This window comes from Streptopelia decaocto (assembly GCF_964273445.1).
Source record: "Streptopelia decaocto genome assembly, chromosome: 11".
In the NCBI taxonomy this organism is placed as follows: domain Eukaryota; kingdom Metazoa; phylum Chordata; class Aves; order Columbiformes; family Columbidae; genus Streptopelia; species Streptopelia decaocto.
In genome coordinates this window covers 11,593,678-11,618,279 of record NC_138666.1, presented here as the reverse complement: position 1 = coordinate 11,618,279, position 24,602 = coordinate 11,593,678, and the positions used below count along the sequence as shown (strand labels likewise).

The 24,602-nt window shown below is 49.7% G+C and overlaps 1 protein-coding gene across 1 annotated transcript in view; it reads left to right on the top strand.

Moving 5' to 3' along the window:
- Window positions 1–24,602, top strand: part of HYDIN (HYDIN axonemal central pair apparatus protein) — a gene marked incomplete at both ends in the record, with an annotated part of 137,177 nt that overhangs the window by 76,867 nt on the left and 35,708 nt on the right. Inside the window, 16 exon segments of the mRNA XM_082062599.1 lie at window positions 10,187–10,379; window positions 11,508–11,636; window positions 12,322–12,531; window positions 13,417–13,554; window positions 15,633–15,810; window positions 16,332–16,462; window positions 17,122–17,255; window positions 18,262–18,403; window positions 19,191–19,310; window positions 19,427–19,618; window positions 20,010–20,159; window positions 21,214–21,453; window positions 21,759–21,927; window positions 22,470–22,661; window positions 23,477–23,647; window positions 24,264–24,437. Coding sequence (XP_081918725.1) covers window positions 10,187–10,379; window positions 11,508–11,636; window positions 12,322–12,531; window positions 13,417–13,554; window positions 15,633–15,810; window positions 16,332–16,462; window positions 17,122–17,255; window positions 18,262–18,403; window positions 19,191–19,310; window positions 19,427–19,618; window positions 20,010–20,159; window positions 21,214–21,453; window positions 21,759–21,927; window positions 22,470–22,661; window positions 23,477–23,647; window positions 24,264–24,437 — 2,663 coding nt within the window.

The window sequence follows — 24,602 nt, the reverse complement described above, 5'->3', positions numbered from 1 at the left end:
GTTTGCTGTAACCCCTTTGCTGGCTCGTTAGCGCTGTGGACGTTACGACAGCTCCCTTTTCTGCTTTGCATGTTAATTAAGCAGTAATGTACTCTCTCTGGGTCTCTCAGCAGACACCATGTGATCCTCTGTGGCAGAGCTGGAAATGAAGATGGTCTCCAAGCTATTAACACCTTAAATTGCTCATTAAGAGCCTGGCAGAAGGGCAGCATGTCAGATATTATTTCTGGTCCACGTTAAGCACTGTTGGTATTCTAAATTATCAGATCAAACTAAGTAAGTCTGACATAGAGGGAATCAAACATCAGGTCTCATGAAAGTGAGATCAATAGAATTTAACCATCCAAACATCTAACCTTGCTGGAGCTGATCATCAGAGACTCCCAGCATCAATCAAACATACAATTTATTTTGACCAGGAAAGAAAAATGTTGTTTCTCTGCCTGGACAAGACTCTGTGCTTAATTTTTTTTTTTGTCTTCAAATTGTTCGACCCATTTTTTTCTTCCTTAGTCTTTAGTCACTGCTGGTACTTCGAGCGGACTAGTCATGTAAGCACCACAATCCAACCGTTGCTGTGTGTTTGGACATGCCCAAGTCATGCCACCCCATGCCCCTTCTCTGACGCTGCTGAGCCATAAATCTTCTGTGGTTACTCTTCTAGACCTGTGTGGTTAGAGACAGACTGAGAATAGTCTGTCCATTATCCCTTGGACCTTTGATAGCTCAGAGCTGAATTAAAAGCCTTTGCACTAAAATGTTTTCTGCAATGTTGGAATGCATCTCCAGAATTGTCCAGCAGGAGACAGTAGATCTGAAGTCAAATTCAAACATTTCATCTTCTTTATTACCTTAAAGGTTTATTTCTGAAAGACTGATTTGTCCCCCTTTCTAAGGGCAGTGTCCAGCTCTTCGGCTTTGTTTGGGATTCCCATCAGAAGGAAAACATTAGGATTTTCTTAGATACTTCTGACAAAAGCTGCCAAAGGCTCATTCCCAAACTTAGCTGTTCTCTAGAGTTTTCATCCTTTATTAAGGATCTATGACTTGTCATTGACTTTGAGTGCTGCTGTTCCTGCATCACCTCTTTGTGTCCCCCTTGAGAGATGTGTTCCTTGTCTGGGACAGAGCGATCTGCATCTCCATGGCACATGTCAAACCCCCTCTGTGTGTTGATCTGACACCTCTGGAGAGTGGGAACTTCTTGGCTGCACATCCAGTGTAATAAATTGCCAGAAGATTCTTTGGGGAAAGGGTTCGTTGAGCTAAACATGTAGAAAATTACTTTTTCCTTTCCATCCAGGACTTTCTCTGCCAATTTGTTTTGAACAAACTAGGAGCCTTTCTCTTCCCAAGTGGATCTTCCTATAGCATTAAGAATTTCTTAAGCCTGTGCCCTCTCTCCTTCCATGTCCCCTTGCAGGCTGCACTGCGGGGACCCTGCAAGCCAGATCCGAGCCTTGTTACTGACCAAAAAAACCCCAATTCTTTGTTATATTTGATGGATTTTTTTTCTTTGTTGTTTTTATAACAAGGAAGAAATGGAAAATGCAGACAGTGAAAAACAGTGCAAGGCAAAAATCTGACAGCAATGCTCTGTCAGCCACCAGAGGAGAGCGGTAGCAACATCAGCAGCGAGAATATACATCAGAATATACATCCACTGTGCCCTGGTGCTGAGGAGTCTCAGATGAGTGACAGCAGAGCACATCCCCTTCTCACCCGCCCAGAGCTATTGTCTCCTTGGTACAGTACATTTTGGGCTTTGGTAGCCCCATGGGTGCCGCTTTTCCTGCTTAAATCCCATGGGTAACTTAGAAAAGGAGGTTGAGGCACGACAGAAATGTGCTGCTGAGTGTGTCCTTCAGCTGCGCGTGGTTTGGCAGCCTTGGAGAAATGGTTTGCTCAGTGTAACAGAGAAGCAGCCTCTTGTTTCTTGGAGATGGAGCCTCCGGTAACATGGGCTGGGTGCCGGGCAGGCGTTGCCTCGGGATGGCGATCTGGCTCTGGGCTTGTGGATGCTGGGGAGCTGAAGCAAAGCAAACTTGGGGAAATTTGGTTCTTGTTGCACTCAGACATAATGAGAAGTAAACACGGTGAGTGCCAAGGAGGGGTTTGGAGTCAGGAGTAAGCAAAAATGTTGTTGCCAAGTCTATATTAGAGACAAAACCCAGATACTGGGTGTGGGATGGTGATGCCTTATCAGGATGAAGGTTGAAGGAGTGATGGTTTCCCATTTGCAATATATCTCTGAGCTTCTCTATGATCACCTTCAGCACGGTGATCCTCACTGTCGACCCTTCATGCCTTCATTACAACCCTGCTTTTTCCCCTCTCATTTGCCGGGAAGCTGCAGATTTGGGACAGGTTCTGCTGCCCCAGGGCTTCTGACCACCAGTTATGCTGTCACACACCTGGATGACTTTTACCCAGGCTATTGCAACAGAGTGTGGAGCTCAGAAGGCTGCATGGGAATCACTTTATCTGTTGTACTTGGGTTGTCTCTGCCGTCAGGACTAAATATGGGAGGTGTCCATGTGTCATGCACACCCTGACCAGGCTGTGGTTGGGTGGTTCTTCTGGTTTTATAGCCAGACAGCAAACACTGTCTGGAAGGTGACTTCTTGCTCTGCCAGTGATGTTCAGCTGGCACACCTGGGCGGCAGCCAGCTTCTGTCTTTGTGTTCTGAACATCTTTATCACCTGAGGCACGCAGTGGGAACCTGAGCTATGTTTGCACTGCAAACAGTGTCCTTCTCCCTGTAAATGCCATTACGCCTGCGCTGCTGGGTGGCTCGTGCTTTAATTCCCTCTGGGCTGCTGCTCAAGTCCTTTCTCTGCAGAGCTTTACTGTTTATGAAACAAATGTTGATTTTCGTTTGGTTGGGTTTTTTAAATTCTTTCTTTTGGTGCATGGGAGCAGGTCGCTGTCATAACCTGGCTGAGGCAGACTGAGAGTGTCGATTTAGGAACCACTGCTGTCGCTTCCACTTCATCTCTCTGGCAGAGCACTGATTAAGGAAGCCATCAGATTAAATCTGGGTGGCAGGAATGGGCTCCCTACTCCTCTTTATTTGCTGACCTGCTGTCACTGTGTGTGGCAATGATGAGTAAGGTGATATACTTTTCCAGACCTTGTTTCTCTTAATTTCTCCAGCTGTTTCTCACCCTTCACTCTTTTCCTGCTTCCTGCAAGCTGTGCATCAAACAGCTTTCCTTAAGGGAAAATCCACCTAAACCCACTGGCATTGCTCTGCTCAAGAGTGTCATTCATAGTATTGCTGTGCTCTTTGCTGGTGCATCCCTGGCTTCACAGGGTAGCTGAGAAATCTTTAAGCTCCTAGCAGCAGGGGATCAAGCCAAGCTTGAATCCGTTTGTCAAATCTCTTTGCATTTTGGGGAGTCATCTATCTTTTTCACAGGAAACCTTTCCAGCTGTGAGCTTGCTTTGCTTCCTTCCTCTTTGGTGATAACTGTCCCTTCTCTTGCTTGCCTCCATCACCCTGCAGTTGTCCTCAGCTGTCCCCAATGTCACCTGGACCAGACCAGTCCTGTCTAATCATCCCTCGCCCTGTCCTCAGCAGCTCAGTGGGGCCACATTTCCTGGGAGTACATCTTGCCTTGCTCTCTGTGAAGCAGGGAGATAATGATCTTGTACTATGTGAGTGACCTTTAATAATAACTCAGCGGTGATGTTAACAAGCCTTTTATACAGGGTAAAAGCCACACACAGCCTTAAACCTGTGATTTCTGCTGGTGTGAGGAGCCCTGCTCCTTCTGGACAGGAGATGGATGGTGATGCCTGCCTACTCAGAGGGTTGGAGCTGCAGCGTTTATCTGATTTATTTTGGGATATAACCCTAGGAAGTATGTTAACCCAAAGAGGTGGGTTTTTTTTTTTTTTTTGTTTCTTCTTCTGTGTTCATTGTTGTTGCTGCTTTACTTTCTCCTGCCTTTCCCTGGGGTGACCTGCCACAGAGTCCTGTTGGGAGGCTGTGCTGGGCTGTGGCATCGCTGCTCCCCTGGGACATGTCGGCCAGCCTGCAACAGCATGGGCCAGTGGAGACACCTTCTGGGGTTCAGCAGAAGCAGTCAAGATGAGCAGGCATGCTTCAATCTAGGTGAGGACTTCAGGATGTGCTCCATCATTTCATCTCCCTCCTTTTCCTTGTTCTGTGGTTGGCACTGCAGAGAGGCAGCAATGCCAGCTGGTGAGCAGAGAGGCCGGCAGCCATACCGTGAGCTTGTCCCTGTGGTTTGGTTCCCCTATGGCAGCTGCAAGCCACAGTGCTCCAGAGGTTGCTTGGCCAGGTGTTCTGAGCTCTTTGCAGGCTGCTGTGGGGTGCAACAAGGCACCTGGAGCACAGGACATGCTGGTCCTCGACCCCCAGGATGCCTCAGCTCAGGCTCAAGCTGCTTTTTTTTTTTTTTTTTTTTTGGCTTCTTGAAGGGTGAAGCTGGCCTGACAAACCCTCCCAGCCTGGTTGTTATGACCTCAGGCTGTGTCCTGTTCATCCCTTTTACAACCTTGCTGAGATCCAGCTTCAGTTTCCTGCAGCCTTTGCCCCAAGGAAAAGGCAGATTGAAAAGTATGTTCTTCCCATGGCTTGGAGCTTTCTGATTGCCTAACACACCCAGGACTGGTCTGCTGCTCTCAACTGGTTATTCCCAACCTGTTCTTTTGTTCCCCCTGCTTCCTAGTATTTTTAACCCTTTCAGCCATACCCTTCGTGGTTTGCCAAGCTCTCAGGCTTGACCCCATGAAGACATCTCAGAATGGTGAGTGTCCAGATCCCTGCCACAAAGGCAGCTGGAGCACATCTCTCCTCCTTTGCTATTAGTCACAAGAGTCAATACAGTTGTCTGTTTGCAGAACCAATTTTTTAAGTAGCTGCTGAGGAGGTAATTGGTGCTCATTACTTTAAATAGTATCTCCAAATTACAGCTGTCGGGGCTTGTTTAATTTTGAACAAAGACTATGAATTGTATTTGTCATTAGAGCTACTGATTTGTTCAGAGGGACCTTTGGCTGGAGTCTGATTGAGAAGCATTTTTCTGTCTGATGGAGGATCAGGAGCTTATAAATCACCTGGCTGATATGCAAAGCATGAGGAAGGACTTAATAGGTAACGTTTTGCTGTCTGTAAAATTAGTGCAAATCAGAAAAACTGGAGACTTTTTCTAGGGCTCTAAGTTGTCAAGAGAGGTGAGTACTGCTGCCTGAGGGTGATCCCCAGGAAGACCGGCTGTGTACCTGCACTTTAAGTTGGGCCAGGGTGTCTGAGGAGCTTTAACACCTGCACCCTGCAAAACCAGACCAGCTACATCCCCTGGAAATACTCTGTGAGAGGCAGGAACTGTGTCAGAAGGAGCCTGAGGGACCTCAGAGCCTCCCCTGACTCTTCTTGTTGAAAATGATGGTGCAATTGAGGTTTGTGGGCTTCAGCAGGAGCCGAGGACTCTCAGTGCACCCCAAAATGAAATCCTGTGGCTCCTGCTAAAAGGTAAGGGAGAGTTTTTGTTGCTGCCCCAGGAACGTGAGACACTTTGCTTTTTTTCCAGTAGTAACATCTCTGCCTCCATTTCCACACAATTTCTATTTTCAAACAAGAAGTCAATATTCTCTCTCACCTATCAAAACTGACATTTTTTTGACTTAAGTGGCTGTTAAAACTGTGTATTAACTTCAAGTTAATTAATGTTTGGTCACAGTGGGACATCCCCAGGACCACCCGCTGCGTTCAGATAAAATCCAGATCCACCTTAATCATTTCCAGCATGTGCAAGACAGAAGGTGGAGGTGTCAAATCTCACTGCAGGGATGTTGCCTCTCTTTCTCCACTGCCTGGTCTGAATTTCAGTGGGTGGTTCAGTAAATAGACAAGCCCTAGCTCAGCAAGGGATCTATCCCAGCAGAGAAATAGGCTTCAGGGTTATTTGGATGAAATACAGTTTAATAGTCACTGCTGATGAGGGCAAACCATCATCACTGATTTCTTCAGCTGCTGGCCAGGTGGCCCAGCTCAAGCCCAGTGCTCCCACGCAGTGCACTCGGAAGGTACTCAGTTTACTCCTGTATTATATTATTTTTCTTTCAGTTACAAGCATCCTTGAGGTGTCTGTGCCTTTCTCCATTCATCTGATGGCCTGAAGAAGAAATAAATGTACATTGTAGGGGCTCATAAGCCTGTTTAGATGCCTGATGGACATATGGTCTCCAGTGCTCAGCCCTGTGATAACCTGAAAAGAGCTCATGCTTTGTTGGGAGCCTTATTTTCACGCAGTGCTGTGGCTGTGCCTAAGGGGTGCAGCAGTGGGTGGTTATTGGGGGCTGGGATGAGGGCGCTGTGCTCTGGAGAAGCCACTCAACACTGTTAAAACTCCTACATTCAGTGTGAAGGAATGGTGGCTTCTGGCACATGGTGCTGGCAGGGGCTACAGAGACCTTGGCATTCCCGTTACAGTTTTGGGGTGCCTGTCCTGATGTTGCTGGCTCTTGCACAGCCTGAGCTGGCAGGGTCACGTCTTCCTGCATGAATTTTCACATCTAGTTTGCAGAAGGAGTGTGATTTCTAGCTCCTCTATTTTGGGAGGTGGGTGTGGGAAGCGGTGTGAAGCTGTGTCCTTAGCAGGCTCAGAAACCAAGAGACAGGCTGAGATGTTTGGTTTTTTTTACTGATGTCTCAGAGGTTGGGGACAGTGGGTGGCACAAGTTTGTCCTGGCCCCAGCAGGAAGGATTCCACTCTCCTTGGTGTTGATCTGCCTGTGCTCCCATTAGATCCCCACGGTTACATTCCTGGCTGTGTTTCATCTCATGTGATGGGTGGCTGGGTTGGATGAGACAGACCCAGGGAGATTAACACCTTGCTTTCAGCTCCTCCAGCTCCAGGCTGGCCTGCTTATGTCAGGAGGCTCCTTGTCTCAGCTGCATGGTGCTGGTGGAGGCACTTCCACAGCCCTTTGCCCCCCCTGGTTTGGGCTGGGTCCTCTCTGCAGCTGGAGGAACTGCTTTCTGCTCCTTTTCTTCCTCCCTACATTCACCACCTTTGTCTGAAAGCACTGGAAGATGCTGGAATGTGCCAATTCACATCAGAGAAAGAACTGCCTAAAGCCTGGTCTGATGCTGAACATCTTATCTTCCTCTTTCTTCTCCTTCTCTGAGACAACCCCTTTTAATGCCAGGAAGATTTCTTGTCCCAAGGGTCAGGTTTCTGTCGACACCTTGGCTTCCTCACTCCTTTCATTTTCATGTTACACTTCTTGTTATTTATTTTGACTTTTCCCCCACTGGAAAAAGTCCCTCACTATGCTTTGTGCTTCTCCGCAGCAGGACTCGCTAATCACATAATCTCCCAGCACCAGGTCCCAGAGGGCTTCTAGTTTAGAGTGAAAAATATTGTTGTTGTCTAGGCACCGCAGTCCCGTGAAGTTGCCTCAAACCATTCTATAAAACTAAAGGTAATTTAATAAATGATTATGGATTTTTCATCTCGGCAGTTTAGCTCTCCTCAGGAGTTGTTATTAACCCGCAGTATTTATCACAAGCAGCTCTAAGAGCTGCAGTTTAATTTCGCTGCTAGGACAGATCACGGCTCGTGGTTTTGGGACAGCCACTGCAGTGGTGGCCAGACCCATGCGCTGAACTGGTGCATGGACTGGTGAGTAGCCGGAGGGTTTTGAGGTGCTCCTGGCCCTGGAGAATTGTACCTCTGTGCTGCAGGCACCTCCCTCATCACCCTGGAGAAGCAGTTTTCGGCTGCAGGCTATCCAGAGGTGGCTGTGGGATGTGACCATAGGACATATATTAAACTGAAGATTTTTTTTGTTTTTTTCTTTTGCACTCATTATCATTGCTGCTTTACCTTCTGCTGCCTTGTCACAGCAGAGCTGAATTTAACTTCATCCTTATGCGGATGTCCAAGTTAGTGGCTGCTGGAGGTGTTGAGCAGCTTGGACCCCCACAAGTGCACCCTGACACGTATCAAGGTGCTTTGGCTGGAACGGGCCTGGAAATGGGCAATGCTCTGCAGGGGCAAGTGAAATACCTTCGTTGTGTCTAGTCCTGGTGTGTTTTTCCATGTGGACAGTACCAAAGTCTTGCTCAGGGTCCCCCACTGGGGTCCCAGCAGCAGGTAGAGGGGTGACAGCACCGCTGCTTGTTGGTCCCTGCTCAAGGAAGCTCACCTGGGCCAAGCCTTGTTCTTGCATCTGGTTGCAGGAAAGACAAGTCTGGTGGGACCCCTTGGGGCTTGGGAAGAGCAGAGCCTCTAATCCAGAAATGAAAACCAGCATTAGATAACCCACAAAGCTAAAGACAAATATTCATTAAAGGTCCTGAATTCCCATCTGGGAATGAAGCACCCAGGTTGCTGTAAAAATCCACCTTGTTTGCTGATGTGGAACACTTGCAATCAGACAAGGTGACAGGCAGGCCTGGTTTGAGTGTGTCCATCTGTGTGGCATTAGAAAGATGAGCAGAATTACTGTGAGCACCTGCTGTGATTTAAAAGTGAGAATGTAATCAGAGTCACCTGGGAGCATTTGAAAATGTTAAACCACATACTTTTTACTGACAGATGTTGGTCAAACTATAAACTCAGCTTTGTTCATAGAATGAGCCATTGAGCTGCTTTGCTGAATCATTTGCCAAATTTGTCCTCAAAGAGTTTGTGTTTAGAAACTGCTGGTGAGGTAACCAGGTAATCATGCTACCAGTAAGTGCCATGTCAGTTACAACCTTGTTTCAGCAGAGCTGCTGCCCTTTTAGCAATAGGTGCTGTTGGAGCAGTTGTTCTGCAACCGTGGAATATCTGCAGCGCAGCAGGGAGCTGCATCTTGTCATTGTCATTTTGCAGTATATTGATTAAAAATTACTAAAGCTTCTTTCCTCAGAGTAATAATCGCTGCTGATTTGGCACTCATTGGGATCAATGGGCCGTTTAATTGTGAGCCTTTGCCTGGAATTGTTGCACGTGTCTTTCCACATTGCCTTGTGTGTGTGGGGATGTCCCACGATGGGCTCCGTGGGGGCCTGTCTGGTCAGGGCACAGCAGGCTGCGGCTCCATCCCTGCTCCTGCCTGATCACGCTTATAGAAAGTACAAGCAAGCAGTGATGCTGGTGTCTGACTTGCAGCTACAGGGAATTGTCAGGGGAAATATTCAAGATAAATATCTAGTAGAGCTACAAAACTTCTTCCTTTGGACCTTCATAGTATAGTGTTGTGCCTTGGAAATACTTATGTTTCTATTGTAAAAATTCTTCTTTCTTAATTCTGATGCTTAGAGATCTCCAAAATGCCTTCAAAAGATGACTCTGGAACTAAAAATTGGTAGTGCTGAAATCGTGGCCTCCTCAGAAGCCTTCATTTCACTGGCACATTCTGTGTGTCCTCAGATCCCACCACTCGATAGTGCCTTGGCTGCCCATAATAATAAACTCTTGTGTGTCCCAGCGTGGGCAGCTCTCCTCTTCCTTAGGTCCCTCTTTTGCTTTGCAATGCTGTTTCCTCATCCTGGGGTTAACAGATTCAGTGCCCTCAGACACATGGTGTGAATTTTGGGGTTGTCCTGTGCAGGGACAGGAGTTGGACTTGATGGTCCTTGTCGGGTCCCTTCCACCTCAAGACATTCAATGATTCTGGGTGGGGAAGGCACGGTCTGTGGCAGTGGGTGTTTCAGGAGGGCGCCAGTAGGTCTGTACTGGCTCGTGGCTGTTAACATCTGCTCCTTTGTGTCTCAGTCTCACTTTTTCACACAGTTGGTGTCTCTTTTCCTTTCCTTCTGTGCTTTCTGCCTTCCCAAGGAGGCTGAGGGTAGACCTTGCTCTCTGTAACTACCTGAAAGGAGGTTGTAGCATGGAGGGGGTTGGTCTCTTCTCCCAAGTAGCAAGTGATACGACAAGAGGAGATGGCCTTAAGTTGCACAAGGGGAGGTTTAGATTGGATATTAGGAAAAAATTCTTCACCAAAAGGTTTGTCAAGCACTGAAATAGGCTGCCAAGGCCAGTGGTGGAGTCACCATCCTGGAGGGGTTTAAAAGATGCATAGATGAGGTTCTTAGGGACATGGGCTAGTGCCAGAATTAGGTTCATGATTGGACTCAATGGTCTTGATCTCTTCCAGCCGAAATGATTCTGTGATTCACCTCTGTCCTTTTCTCATGTTCAAACTTATTTTATTTTCCAGGTTCAGCCCTCCAACACCTAAATTTTTCACCAAACCCCAACCACCAGAGGAGGAGGGAGTCTGGTCAGAGTGCTTGGTGTCTGCAGAGAGCAGCTGCAGGGACAGGGATACGGAGGAGCCAGCAGAAGCCCTGGGAGCGACAGGTGATCATGCCCAAGAACCAGCACATGCAGATGATTCTCTGGAAGCAAAGGTAGATTTTCTTGTACGCCTACTTCCTGTGTTGCCTTCCCTGGCTTCCTAATGAGAAGCCATGCTCACGGACCTGGATAAGTAGGATCCAAAATTGCTTTTAAGGATACATCTGGATTGCAGTTTTGTCTTCTGCTTGTGTCACTGTATCAAGGCAATATCCACATAACCTCCCTGGGGAGGTGGGAGACCGTAGCCCTAGGAAAGACATGGGTTAGCATCTTTGGGAATTCATGCTTGGCAAAGCTTTTCTAGGTTTGAAAATATGGAGATAACAGAGAAACACTTGTGTGAGAAGAATCTTCCCCCCCATGTGCTTTATCTGCTGGGGAGATTAGGTCTAAGGATGTCCTGTTAGTATTCTTGCGGATTCTGCCCGAGTCTAGGCCACAACATAAAACGCTTCTTCACATTAGTGAAAAAGCAAGTATTCTTAATCTTCAAGAGTAATCACAAAGCCCTTGTTTATAAAGAATCAAACTTTTTTCTGGAAGGTGCCATTGGGGGAGAACATTGGAGATGCTCAGCTCTCCAGCACTGTGAGTGCACAGGATGAAACATAAGCACCATCTGAAGTAGGATAGTTGTGTCAAGCACTTTGAGTCCTTATTTTCCAGTTTTTAATAATTCACACTTGCAGCTGCCTTCCTGGTTTTGTCACAGAAAGCCTAACCTGTCCAGGCATGGGGTTCTCAGCGTGTTCCTTGGGTAGAAGTGAGCAAAGCTGGACTGGCACGAGGGTGCAAAGTGCCCTTGAGATCTCTGCCAGGACCAAGTGCTGCAAGCTTGCATGTGGAAGTGCAGATGGAGCCCATGTCTCATCTGTGGGTGGGCTTGGACCCATGTGCAACTGAAGGCATGGACATAACCCTACTTAAATTGTACCCAGGTCCTATCTCGGCTGCTCCTAGCTTGATGAGGTGGTGGAAGCTGTAGCAGAATGGTCTTGCCCAGACCAGCCAGCTGCTTACTGCAGCCCATGGTGCTTGTTTTTCAGCCACAGCCATCCACTGCTGAAGAGCCTGAAGGTGTTGAGCTGGAAGGTGCTATGGAGGCTGAAGGTACTGGCGAAGCTGAAGATGGTGCTGGGGAGGCTGAAGGTGCTGGTGAGGCTGAAGTTGCTGCAGAGCCAGATGGTGCTGGTGAGGCTGAAGGTGCTGCAGAGCTGGGAAGTCCTGCAGAGACTGAGCGCCCAGTGAGGATCAAGGAATTGATGCAGTTTGTGGAGACAGAGCCCCTTGCCTTGGGAGTGGAGGAGGTAAGTGAGAATCTGTCTGTCTTCTTCATTTCCAGAGTGACAAGCAGTTATGTAGCCCCTCCTCCCACTGGTGGTCCTCCAGGCTGCTCAGAGTGGCCTCACCTCTCCAAATGTATCACCCAGCACTGCTGAAGCAACTGGTCATTGGAGAGGCCATGTGGGACATGTCATAGGGTTCACCAAGGATGTTACCTGTGCAGCACCTATAGAGTGCATTATTCATCTTGTAACTGATCTGGAGTAGCTTTTGCTGTAGCATCTTGGGAGAGCAGTGTGGAAATCCAGGGGAGAGTGAAAAATGTCAGGAGTCAGCTGAGCTGGGCTGGAGTCCTCCCATGGCTCCAAGGGCTCTCACCTCTGCGTCTTGTGTTTTTTCTGGAGGCAGTAAAAGTGTTTTTTAAAGGCAAGTTCTGCAGTGAAGAGAATTTCTTGCTGCCAGGAGACCTCCCATATTACTTTAATGTAGTGTATTAATTAATGCATTCATTAGTGAGTATAGGACAAGATATTTCCCATGGTCCCTCTACCAGTAAGTAGGATGGATACAGGATGAGATTAGGATGATTTTGCCTGTGTTTGAGGAAGAGGCCCCTCCAGCTATGGCTGTCCTTTGCTCTAAGCCATGGCTGCTCTTCTGCATTGATTTTGATCCTCCACACCTCTGTCTCTCCTCCCCTATCTCCAGGTTTTTGACATCCAGCCGCTGTACGGCATGCTGCAGCCGGGCGAGAGCCAGCAGGTCACGTTCACCTTCTTTGGCCATGCAAACATCGTCACCCGTGTCACAGCACTGTGCAGGGTGGAGGGAGGTCCAACCTATGAGGTCGCTGTGAGTGGGGAGGCTTCACTTATCAACTACCTCCTAGACATCACGGAGATCAACTGTGGGCTGCAGGTACCACGTGTTTCTCTTGGTAGATGTCTTTGTCTTGAAACCATCACCACTGGGTTGTTGGCCACCTAGGTCTAGGGCTCTCTCCCATTCCCAACTACCTTGTTGGCTGTATGTCTTGGAAGTACAGCCTTTGAGTGATATGTTCTGTATCCAAGCTGGTTTTTAATGGCATCTCCAGCCCTGCCAAAGTTGGGAATTCCTCCTCTTCAGGGTAGTTAACACTGCCTCCTAGGGCAGGCAGGATCCCGGTGATCTCCGGAAGAACATGTACCCAAGACATCCATCTGCTGATCCGCCCCTAAAGCCTGAGGTCCAAGGAGATGCTCTTTGTGAGTGGTCTTGATTAATCAACAAAATAGTCCAGGGAGGAAGTTAAATTTGGCTTCCCTATCACTGTAGCTGGAGAGAATGTCTCAGAATAATCCCGACTTATTTTCCATTAAAAACCCTGCAGATCTTTCCAGCTGCTGGCCCTGCACATGTTGCGCTGTCTCTGCTTTTGCTGTCACTGCAAGGTCTGCAAATATTTGCTTGTGGATGCCTTTTTTTTCTGAAATGTCTTGATGCCTCTTCCTTTGTTTCAGCTGGCTGTTAGATGACACCTCAAAGGGCAGAGGATTTGCATCCTCTTTGGTTTCTTTATTGCTGATCTTTGTGTTTGGTATTTCCTCTCTGCCGGCTGCTGTGAACATCTATTCCTCTGTAGGGCTAAGAGGTGCCCTGTGGGTTCCCCACGTTAACCCGGGAGAGTCAAGTGCCCATATCTCCTCCTCCCCTGCTTCTCTCCTGTGTTGTTTATTTGCTCCCATGCCAATGAAAGCAGAAAATGATTCACAGTAGCAGAACCTGTGTCTTCAGCTTCCCACTCCTCTGCCCTCTTTTCAGCTGTTTAACAAAGTCACTGAAGCAGAGGTCACCCTGCAGAACAGCGGGAAGGTTGGATTCACCTACATGGTGCTGAACCCCAGCACGGCCCCTGCAGACAGCCCTGTGCCCGGTGTGCCCCTGGTCCTGCCCAGCATGGTGAGTAGTGCCAGGGATGAACCCTGGGTCAGGAGAGGGTGACAGGGAAAGGAGAGTGGCCAGCAGGTTGAGGGAAGTGATTCTGCCCCTCTGCTCTGGTGAGACCCCCCTGCAGTGCTGATCCAGTTCTGGGATCTCAGCACAGGACAGACATGGACCTGTTGGAGAGGGGCCAGAGGAGCCACAGAAATGATCTGAGGCTGGAACAGCTCTGCTGGGAGGACGGACTGAAAGAGTTGGGGTGTTCAGCCTGGAGAAGAGAAGGCTCCAGGGAGACCTTATTGCAGCATTTCTGTACTTGAAAGTGGCTGATAAGATGGGGACAGACTTTTTAGCAGGGCCTGTTGTGACAGAACAAGAGGTGATGGTTTTAAACTGAAGGAGGGGAGATTCAGGCCAGACATGAGGAAGACATTTTTTTACACTGAGAGTGGTGAAACACTGGCCCAGGTTGCCCAGAGAGGTGGTGGATGCCCCATCCCTGGAGAAATCCCAGGCCAGGCTGGACAGGGCTCTAAACTACCTGATGTGGGTGCAGATGTCCCTGCTTATGGCAGGGGTTGGATTGAATGAGCTTTGAATGTCCCTTCCAACACAAACTATTCTATAGGGAGGAAAAAGGGTGGGGAGGGGAGAAAAACAACTTGCCAGGAGAGTTACACTCACAGCTAGGAGAGACAGGGTTGTAAGAATTCTTGCTGGGGGGCAGAGAAGGTTGAGTAAGTGCAGTCCTGCTAGCCTTCATTAATGATGGCCTTAGCCAGCGGGTGGCCTTGCTGTCACACAGCAGCTGCTGTCAGGGGCACTGGTGCTTCCGTATCTCTTGGGACCCTGACTGCTGTGCTCTCTAGTGGTGCTGGCACTGGAGCTGGACAGTGCAGGCACTACTGAGGGTCACTTTACCCAGGCTGTGTGATCAGATGGGACTTACTGCTTGTTCCTGCCTGTAACAAAACCTGCCTGCCCCCTGCCAGCACTAAGCAGGAATTAAATACTTTCTTGTGTGGGCATGAAGCTCCTTTGCCGGAAATTCTAACAGCCCCTGTACTGGCCCCTCACTTCTCCAGCTTTGTGGGGTTGGAATAGCAAGAAGAGGAGTTTGCAGCTTCCCACCATCCCACCTTCTCTGTCCTGTCTGGATGTCTTCGAGCTGAAGTGGTGGTCCTATCTGTGTCCTTTTTTTGCAATGGGAAGAGGAAGCCAAATGGATTTCACATTTCTTTGTGCCTGTCTCCCACAAGGGATGACACACGGATGCCCTCTTCCTGTGAGCTTCTGAAGACACAGCTCTGCTTGGACCCATGCAGTTGCTGCTGTAACAGCATCACCGGCCCTGGCAGCTTGTCCAGGATCTATCCTGCTCAACAGCTTCTCCCTGCAGCATGGAGGGGAGCAGAAAGCTGAGGGTTCAGCCTCACATGCTGAGGAAAGCTGCAACTGTGTCCTGTCACCCAGAGCAGTGTTGCTGTCTGCTTGTATTTGCTCTCTACCTGTCTGCCCTGAGCCCACCCAGGGCTTAAACAGCTCTTCTGGAAGCCTGGAAATGTCCTTCCCTGCAACACCTCCTTCCCTGGGTCTCATCCTAGTCTCTGCTCCTGTGTTTCCAGAGATGTGCATCTGCCAGTCACTGTTGGTCTGGATAGGCTTGTGTACCCTCAGTGTAACTGCACAGGCAGAAGATGTTTGATTGGTATCTGTTAATAAGGGGTCAGGCCCCTTGACACCAGCCTGGGAACCACTGATGTGCTGTGACATGAGCTGCTGGCCCTGCTGAGAGTCTGGGCACTTCACTCACCTTCCATAGTAGATGTTAAAAGACCTTTTATTGAGTCTGGCTCTTGCTAGCAGAGGGTGAACACTGTGACAGAAGAGCTGTGCTGTAGGTCTTTCCCATGGGAATGACTCCTATAAGCCCTCTGAAGGGATACTGCATCCTAGTGTGGGAGACTTTGGCTTTGGGATACAAGAAAGCCAGAAGTCGAGTTTGTCTGATGCTTTCTTATCCTTCAGAACTTTCCTTCTATTCTCAGTGTGTCTGTTGTCTGAGCCATCCCTCCCTCTTCTCCCATGTCCTGCAGGGTCACATTGAACCTGGCAAGGAGCAAGTGCTGAAAGTCTATTACCTGCCAGGAGTGCCTGGAGTCTTCTGCAAGACTTTCCAGATCCAAGTGGGTCACCTGGAGCCAGACAAAATCTCCCTGAAAGGAGAGGCAAGCTTTCCCAGGATCTGCTTGGACCTTCCCAGGAGCATCAAAGGTGAGCACTGCCTGTCTGCTCCTCAGGAAGCTCCTCCATTTGGGGGTTTTGGGTTTGTTTTTCCTGCCTCATGTCATATATCCATAGTGCAGCTCACACCTCCCCCAAGCCTGGAGATGTCAGGGCTGCCAGACCAACACTCAACCCTCTGGTTGCTTGCTGAGTCTCTCACAGACAAGCCTGTGTGGGCTTTGCCCCAGGAGCCATCCTGCAGAGCTCGCCAGCATATCTGTCAGTCCTGGAAAGACAATGGCTGGACAGAAATGCTTAGGAAAGCTGTAATGTGGGCTGGCAGGGATTTTGGCAGGGTTGGATTTGCATCGTGTTCCAAAAATACTTGGAGAGGCAGATGAGTGGGAATGAACATCAGGATTCAGAGAGGAGCAGCAGCATCCACTTTCCATAGATTGCTCAAGGAGTTGTGTTCTCTGAGAGAGGCCAGCGTCAGGGGAGTGGGACTTCCCAGCTTAAATGGGAATGGTGCTGCGCCCACCCTATTTGTGGATGTTTTTTTCCTTCAGGAAATGAAAAATATGAGAAGGTCCTCAAGAAGGCAAAAGAAAAGATGGAAAAAGACAGACAGAGCAATGAAGCTGTTGTTCTGGGGGAGGCTGCGGCCGCAGAGCCACCCACAGATGACTCAGACACCATGGTGAGAACAACTGCTGCCCTGTTTGGCATGTGCCACCCTCCCGCCGTGTCACTTGGGCCCCTTGCACCCTGCAGCAGGTTCCCAGTGCCTTGCTGACACTTGAGACCTCCCTGCCACATCTGACTGTTGTCATGCATTGGCACAGCCTTGCCTCAGGGGCTGCCCACCTCTGGTAGTTGTCCCTCTGATAGATGCATGAGCTTCCTGACTGTCCCAGGGAGAGATCCTGACTGAATTTATGGTACTTTGAAGGAGATGCAGGTTTATCACTGGGGTATTTGTTGCTCATAACCCAAGTCCTGCCAGGTTTACAGAGCTTAGTAGTGGCAGCTCCCTTTTCAAGAGAGCTTTTGTCCAAGATGCTTGGGCAGTGGCTGGGGCAGGCAGCTACTTGGAGCACAGGAAGGTTCCTGGCTTGTTTGTCTGACCAGATCAGCTTTTATAGGAGTCGCTGGGCAGGTGAAGATGCTGGAGTTCATTTCCCTTCAGACAAGGTCCTGGCCAAGAGAGCAGGAGGTGTTGCAGACACTAAGCAGTGAGACAGGAGAATCACACCATCCCTCTCAACAAGAGCAGGGCGGGATCCTCTTTCAGAGACAAGCCTATGCTTTGGGAAGGGCCTTTGCTAACCAGCCACCATCCTTGCTTTTCTCCTGCAGCTTGACACTCTGCTGCAAATGCAGATGGAGGAGATGCTGATAGAGGAGCACGCCCTGGAGCAGCAGAAAACTCTCGCTGATGCTCCCCCAGAGGACGCTGCCTTTGACCAGCGTGCTCGTCAGAGGCTTCTCAAGTTAGTGGGGACTCCTGTACTCTGTCTCCAGGCACCCCAAGGGTAACACCCAGCAGCTCCTGAGAGCTCATTGTGCCTGCACAGCTGGGCATAGCTGGGGCCTTCAGAAGGGTGTGATCCTGCAAGCTTTGACATGGACTCTGTGAGCAACTGAGTGTCCTCACCTCTACAGTGCCACCCCAAGCTTTGGGGGTGCTCAGCTCCCCACAGACGGCTCCAGTGCAGACCGTCAAGCCTATCCAGATAGCATGGGCACCAGCCCTGCTGACCAGCTCTGAAAGAGGTGACTCAAAGCTGGCAATTTTTTTCCAACAAACAGATCATGCTAAGCAAAAAGAGCAGGTGATGCACAGGTAGTAGCTTGAAAAATGCTAAATCCAGGTGGCTTGGATGCTGGTGGGACTGCAGTGCTTACCTGGGTAACATGGTCCTTCCTTTAGCTTCTTCATGGTGAGCCATGGGAACTGTATGCTCCAGTTCAGGAAGATGATGCTCTGCAGAAGAGATGGTTTGTATGTTTTTCCTAGTGGGATTGCTCTGGAAAAGGACCTTCCCGTGAATCTCCTAGGTGTAGATTACTACATTTGCTGGTGCTGCTTTCGGGACAGATGTGGTTGCAGAGACGTGAGGATTCCTCTGGGGCAAATTTTATCACAAGGTCCTGAAGCAGTGTCAGGCTTGGGCTGTACCCCTGGCTCAGCAGTTCCACTGAGACCAGTGGAGGTCCAGTGTACTTATAACAGCTTTTCTTAGCAGAGGAGCTGTGACCAGTATCCATTTTAAACTAATTTTATTTTAACACCCCATTGCTAGCTGATAAAACCTAAGACCTACATTCCCTGTGACTTTCTGAAGTCTTATCACCAGATGGTCAGGCCTTGGGTTTCACTGCCTAGAGCTGAGTTTTTACAGCAGTGGTTACAGAAATATCCACTTTATTTGCATCTTCCACCCACTTGGAAACTGAGCCAGGCTGTGGTTTGACTGTCCTTATTCCTCCTTTCAGAGCTCAGCTGCCCGAGTATGTCCTGGACTTTGGCTACGTCATTCTTGGTAACATCCACACACACATAGTGAAGATCACCAACACCGGACAATTCCCTGTGTCCTTCCATGCCAACGGACAGGTCCTGCATGACTCAGGTAACTAGTGATGGAGAAACTTTACATGGGCTTGAAGGAGCTCTGGCAGGTTAGCTGAATCCACTGGCCATGGGGAGTTTTTTTGAGAGTTTACAGAGCTTTTTTCTCCTTGGGACCCTCTGCTTTAGAGCCAGACCAGCAGTGCCCTGAGACCTGGCCTGCCTGTGGCTGCCTGAATACCTCATTGCATGGGCCAGGTGGGCTCATCACCTTGGTCACCTCTCAACATCATCTGCTCTTGGCCACCACAAGCATCATCTGAGTTTCTCTGTGCACTCTGTGGGCTTGTGTTGCGAACAGATGGGACCCTTTGTGGTTTGGAAGTGCTTTGTTTAGAGATCATGATGTCATAGCACTTCTGTTCAGCCTTTATTGAGAAAACAGCCTGTGAGGTCCTTTGGTATATCAAAACAGGCCTTGAGGTAAGGCTGTGGTACCATCAGACAGTGACTCACTGTCTGAAGGGTGTTCAGGTGTCTTGTCTAAGTTGTTTTCCAGGGAGCACCACAGTCTGGGGGAATCATAGTTGGATATTCTCCTTTGGCTGTGCATCCTTCCCTGGGAAGGTGCTGCTGGGGCTGCTCAACGGATATGTTTCCTCTTTACCACGTGGGTCTTGGATTCTGGCTGTGAACACCCTTTCTCCTTGTGTGGTGACAAGCGAGAAAGAGTGGCAGGTTTCTCTGCAAATGCTGCCAGCCAGGACACCCATATATTTTTAACGTGCTTGTGACACATTCATGTCGATTGTGTATCTCAGCTGCTTTATTTTCATCTGTTCAAGGTTTCAGAGTGGAGCTGGACCGTGTGAAGCACCTGCCCTACTGTGAGACAGAGACTTTCGAAGTGCGCTTTGACCCACAGAGTGCCAGCCTGCCACGGGAAGAGGTGGATGTGCTCATGCCCATCAAGGTACCACATGCTTCCTCACCTCCCTGTGCCCACACCACCTTTCGGGGCAGCTGTCAGGTCAGACACAGCAGCAGATGTCACCTTGACTCTCAGCTGGATGCTCTGTCCTTCACTAGGTCTCAGGAGGACCCACGTTTCACCTCCGCCTCCGTGCCAACGTGACTGTGCCGTCCCTCTGCCTCTCCAGGGACAGACTGCAGTTCTCTGTTATCCAATGTGGCCAGTGTCAGGAAGAAACTGTCCAGCTCCATAATCGGCTCCAGGTCCCCTGTAAATGGTTCATCACCATGAATGAGCCTGTTCAGAAGGTAAAGGACAGACAACATGTAACATAGACCTTCTTGGTTGGGTTTTATTTGCCTCAGTTGCATTTTCTGCCCCTACGACTGCCTGAGCACTTGAGCTACAGCTCCTTTGAGGAAGCATTGGAGGGCACAGAGCAAGGCTGGTTCACCTGAACCTGTTAGCTGATACCTCTACTTCTCTGTCACCTTCACCTGTTCCTTGTCTTCTGAGGACAGTGCCTCTCCATTTGCCTGCCCTGCCTGCACGTTTTCCCTCCAGTTCTAGGCCAGTAGTGGCCATGGCTGGTTTGGATGTGGCTGCTCTCAGCACCATGACAGTATCTCAGCACTGCAGGAACCAAGGTTCTATCCTCGCAGACCAAGTAGGCCTCATGCAATTGTTTTTTGTGTTCAGGTGGACAAACATTTACCAGCAAACATACGTCTGCGGCTGCTCCAGGAGCTGAATGCCAAGTCCCATATCTTCCAAGTGCTGCCCTCAGCTGGAGCCCTTGCTCCAGGAGAGCGATGCCATGTGCAAGTCAGGTTTTCACCAAAAGAAGAGGTGAGAACAGCAGGTGTCACTCCCAGGAGGTCTGGCAGACCAGTGTGGTAACAAGAACCCAGCGCAGGCAGGAGGAGATGAGTAGCTTTCTGCAAGCCCCATACATGCTGTGCCTCAGTTTCCCCTGCAGTAAACTCTTCTGAGAGGTGCCTTGAAATCCCCATGTGGAGCTTGCACAGAGAGCATCAGGGCACTGTGGTGTGACTCCCTCTTGGCATGTGGAGGGAAATTTACCTGTTTTCTCTCACTTTCCCCACTGTGTTGGGTGTATTTACAGGCTGTAATGCCCTGGTACAGAGCAGCTGGCACACTTGTGGGGGTTAACCCTGGCAAGGCCAATCTAGGTTAATCCTGCTGCTGGTACTAGCAGACAACAACCACCGGACATGTTCCTGGGCACAGCACGATGGTCACCTACCATGGTGTGCTGCCACCGGTCCCTGTGGCTCTGGCCCAGCCTGCCTGCGTGTTCTCAGGCAGTTTGGGAATCCGCTTAAGTGATGGAGCATCCCCAAAGGCAGTTTTTGTGTGGCCACTTGTGACGTGGAAACTGGCAGTGTGTGGCAGTGTGGACACAAGTGCTTCCATGCCTGGGAACAGTCCCAAAGATCACTTAATTGCTTGTAGAGGTGTCACCATCTTGTGTCTGGCTTTGACTAGAGCCAAGCTCTGAGCAGAGAACATGACCCTTATTTTTGGCCAGTGAGAGCTCATCTGCCTCTTTCACGCAGCTGATGTTTGCCAGGACTGTGTCTGGGCAACATAACCCTGAGGACCTTTCTCATAAGCTTTGAGCTCCCTCAGGTGAAAACATCTGATACACCATTTCAGATCCATGTGATATGAAAATATCCAGTTATACTTCACAGCACAATTCATCCCAGTTACTCAGAGCCAGCACGCAGGTGCTTTAGCCTCTGCTATGTGTAAATACCTGTTTTCCATTTACCTTAGAGGTACCAGTAACAGCCCTGACCTTGGGGCAAGGGTTGAATTTGTGACCCTATCACCTGGGACTTGATGGGAGTACTTTCTGCACTCCTCTCTTTTTCAGAAATTCTACAGAAACGAGCTGAAGATTAACATTTGCCAGAGCAGCCAGCACATCTGGCTACAGGTGTCAGGCCGGGGATTGGAGCCACAGCTGGAGTTCAGCCCCACTGTACTCGAGCTGGGACCATTGCTGCCCTACAGCTGTGGGGTGGAGGGGACCGTGCTGGTGAGGAACCCATGCGAGTTCCCCATTGAGTTTTACTCACTGGAGTTTGACGAGCAGTACCTTGTTGAGGAGCAGGTGAGAGGGAAGGTCTGGTCCACACACACATGTTCCCATAGCTTCACAGTGCTCCAGCATTCCCAGGATCATCTCCATCTCCCATCCTGGGACAATGGAGACATCCCCAGGGCAAAGCCTGGTGGCAAAGCCTGGTGGTGGTTCAGGGCCAGCCAGCTCTGCTGGAAGGCTGTGGAGGGGCTTGAATAGTCCATATTGTTGGGAGGGAGAAATGAGGGAGAAGGTGGGTTGCCTGGGGAATCCCTTCATGCGATGGGGGTCAAGAAACTCATCTTGTTTGTGATTTCTCTTCACTACATGCACAGATCCTGCGGATGCTGAAGGACTATGATTGCCACAACACCTTGTTGCTGCCACTGCGTGCCCCAGGTGAGAAGCTGCCTCCAGAGCTGCTGGAGTACTATCAGGACCAGAACAGGCTGCAGGATGAGCAGGCGAAGTCCAAGACTGGAGAATCAACAGGCCAGGACAACGGTGAGGGTTTGACATTGACTGTCCCGAGTGTGCACGCATCAGGGAGTCCAGCCCATATATCCTGAGCTCTCCATAACCACCTTTTCCATGGATAGCCCATGCTTTTAGCAGCTGCCAATTCCTCAGCCTGGTGGAGGAGTTTCTGTGTGAAAGTCTGTGGATTGTAACATGCATCCTCTACCAGCCCTGAGTGCAGGCAGAGGAAACTCATACCTGCCTGCCATGGGATAGGGACATAATCAGGATATCCACTTGTGTCCCTCAACCACAAAGAGTAAGATTGGATGAGTTCTTCAGGCAGTTGAGCCAGGTCTAACATTACTGGCTATTTTATATTTGCTCCTTTCCAGCAACAAAACCACAAGCTCAAAACCCCCTTGGGGCAGAGACAGCCTGGACAGGCTTCTCAGTGCCTTGGGCGTCTCCCCCCTTGAGAAACGTTTCATCTTTTGCATGTGGCCATGTAAAGTGTTGAATGGCAAAGAGCAGGTTGCCTGGCCATGTTCACTGTCTTCTTTCCTCTCTGTGTACTTCTTCCTCAGCAAACTCTGAAGATGTCCAGTCTCTGCCAGATCAAGGAGGAAAGCTCCCTCTTGGGCTTGTTCGCACCATCTCATCCCATAGCTCAGTTGTTCCCTCCACCATTTTTGATGAAAACCAGTCTGTCAAGGTGGACTCTAAATCTGAATATTTAGAAGAGGAGGAGGGAGGTGTTGAGAAGAGATATGGGACAGGTAATAACCCCATGCTCTTCACTTATGTCCATTGTGACAAAAGGACCTTGGTGGAGGACTTCGGTGTCACCTGCATCACTTCACTGCAGCCTTGTGCCATCTTCACTCCTGTAGGCCCTGGATCTGCTCTTCTGTATGAAGTCTGTAGGATCCTGAGAGGAGTCTGGGGCAGGGACAAGTGAGAGGCCAGGGAGGTCTTCCCCTGCTTTGCCAAATGAACACTGTTGCCCTCAGGAGCTGCTGGGGTTGGGATGATGCTGTTCCATTTCCTAAGCAGGGCAGCATGTTCTCTGTCCTCCAGCACTGCAGGCTGAGGTGGCTTTTGGTGACCTCCTAAGGACAGAGCTGGGAGCTCTTTCCAAATGCTGTTATGGTGAATTGAGACCCCAGACACCTCCTGTGTAATATTTCTAAAGCATCCAGCTTTCGGATAGTTGCTTGATCATGGAGCCTCTCCCTTGGGACTGTCTAAAATGTCAGGTTCTGCTTGTGCCCCCCTTACTCAGCGGGACCTGGGACCTACCACCCATGAGAACCATGTTGACAGTGCATGAAAAGAGACTGGGTCCAGTCCTTTTAGATATTGCCAGATGCTCATTCTTTTTCTGCCACGCCATTTACTATACTCTAAACAGGCACCTTCACCAGCATTTAGGGCAGACCCTGATCTGCACAAGCCTAAACAAAGGGCATGGGGAGACCTCGGGTGTGACATTGGTTTCAGCAGTGTCTCCTCTCCCAGGAGCTGAAGGGATGGGGAGGGTGATCAGGATCACAGGTAGGCAGCAATCTGACTTTTATCTGCCTCTGCTCAGAAGAGCGTCGGCAAAGCGCTGTCAGCAGCAAAGTGACTGCGGGAGAACTGGATGACAGCCCTGTCTGTAGGGCCATCGCCCGCCACCTCGGCATCGACATCTCTGCAGAAGGGCGCACGGCCCGAAACCGCAGAGGGATTGTTGTCATTGTCCATGGGGCACCCCTGACAGGTAGGTGAACTGCAGCCCTTGGCTGCAAGGAGCAGGGGAAGCAGGAGAGACACATCCTGGTGGACTGTGGTGCTTGGTTGACCAGCCAAAGGGAAGCAACATAAGCCATAGCCCTGTTGGTACATGAAACGGTCCCAAGCCTTCACCCTGCTGGTGCAAGTGTTGTGGCTCATCTTGCATCTGTACAGCTGGGCTCTTGTTCCCCCAAACCAGGTGGCCATGTCCTTGTTGCTTTGTGGGACTGCATTGCTCAGTGTCCATGTTGCCTTATGGGAGCAGACCCTGGGGTACTGAGCCCCAAACCATGCCCAGGCATTGCCTGAGACAACACTGACCAGCACAGGCTGGTGGACAGTCTGGGTGATGGTGGGACAGTGCTCCAAACAATGTCCTGGCCCAGGACTGAGGTCACCACAAGGGATAAAGTCCTCAGCTGAACATGAGGTGGAGATGATCCACCTGGCTGAAGAGTTCAGCGCTTCTAACCATGCTCAAGCTGCCTCCCTTATGGTGACTGTCCTTAACATTTCAAAACCCTGTTTGGGGGTTTTCCAGAGCCTGTCCCTGAAAATGCCTCATGTGCAAGGGTCACCAAGCAGAGTTTCTCTCCCTCAAGGAAAGACTTCAGCAGCGGTTGCTCTGTCCAAATATTATGGTGCTGCCTGCTTGTCCATCGACACTGTGGTGACAGAAGCCATCTCAGACAAGAGCAGCTCGGCAGGGCTCCGTGCCCGGGAGCTGTGCATCAGGGCTGCCATCGAACAGAGCCGTAAGGAGATAGAGGAGTCCGGTAAGGAAAAATGCTGAACCCAAAGCAGCATTTCAGAAACCCACCATGACCATCCACTTCTGCTTTCTCCAGAGAAGAAGTTTGACAGCCTTTGGGTCTCTTAGAGAGGATGGGTGCAGTGTGTAGAAACACAAAGCCATTTCATAAAGCATCTCTGGTTATTAA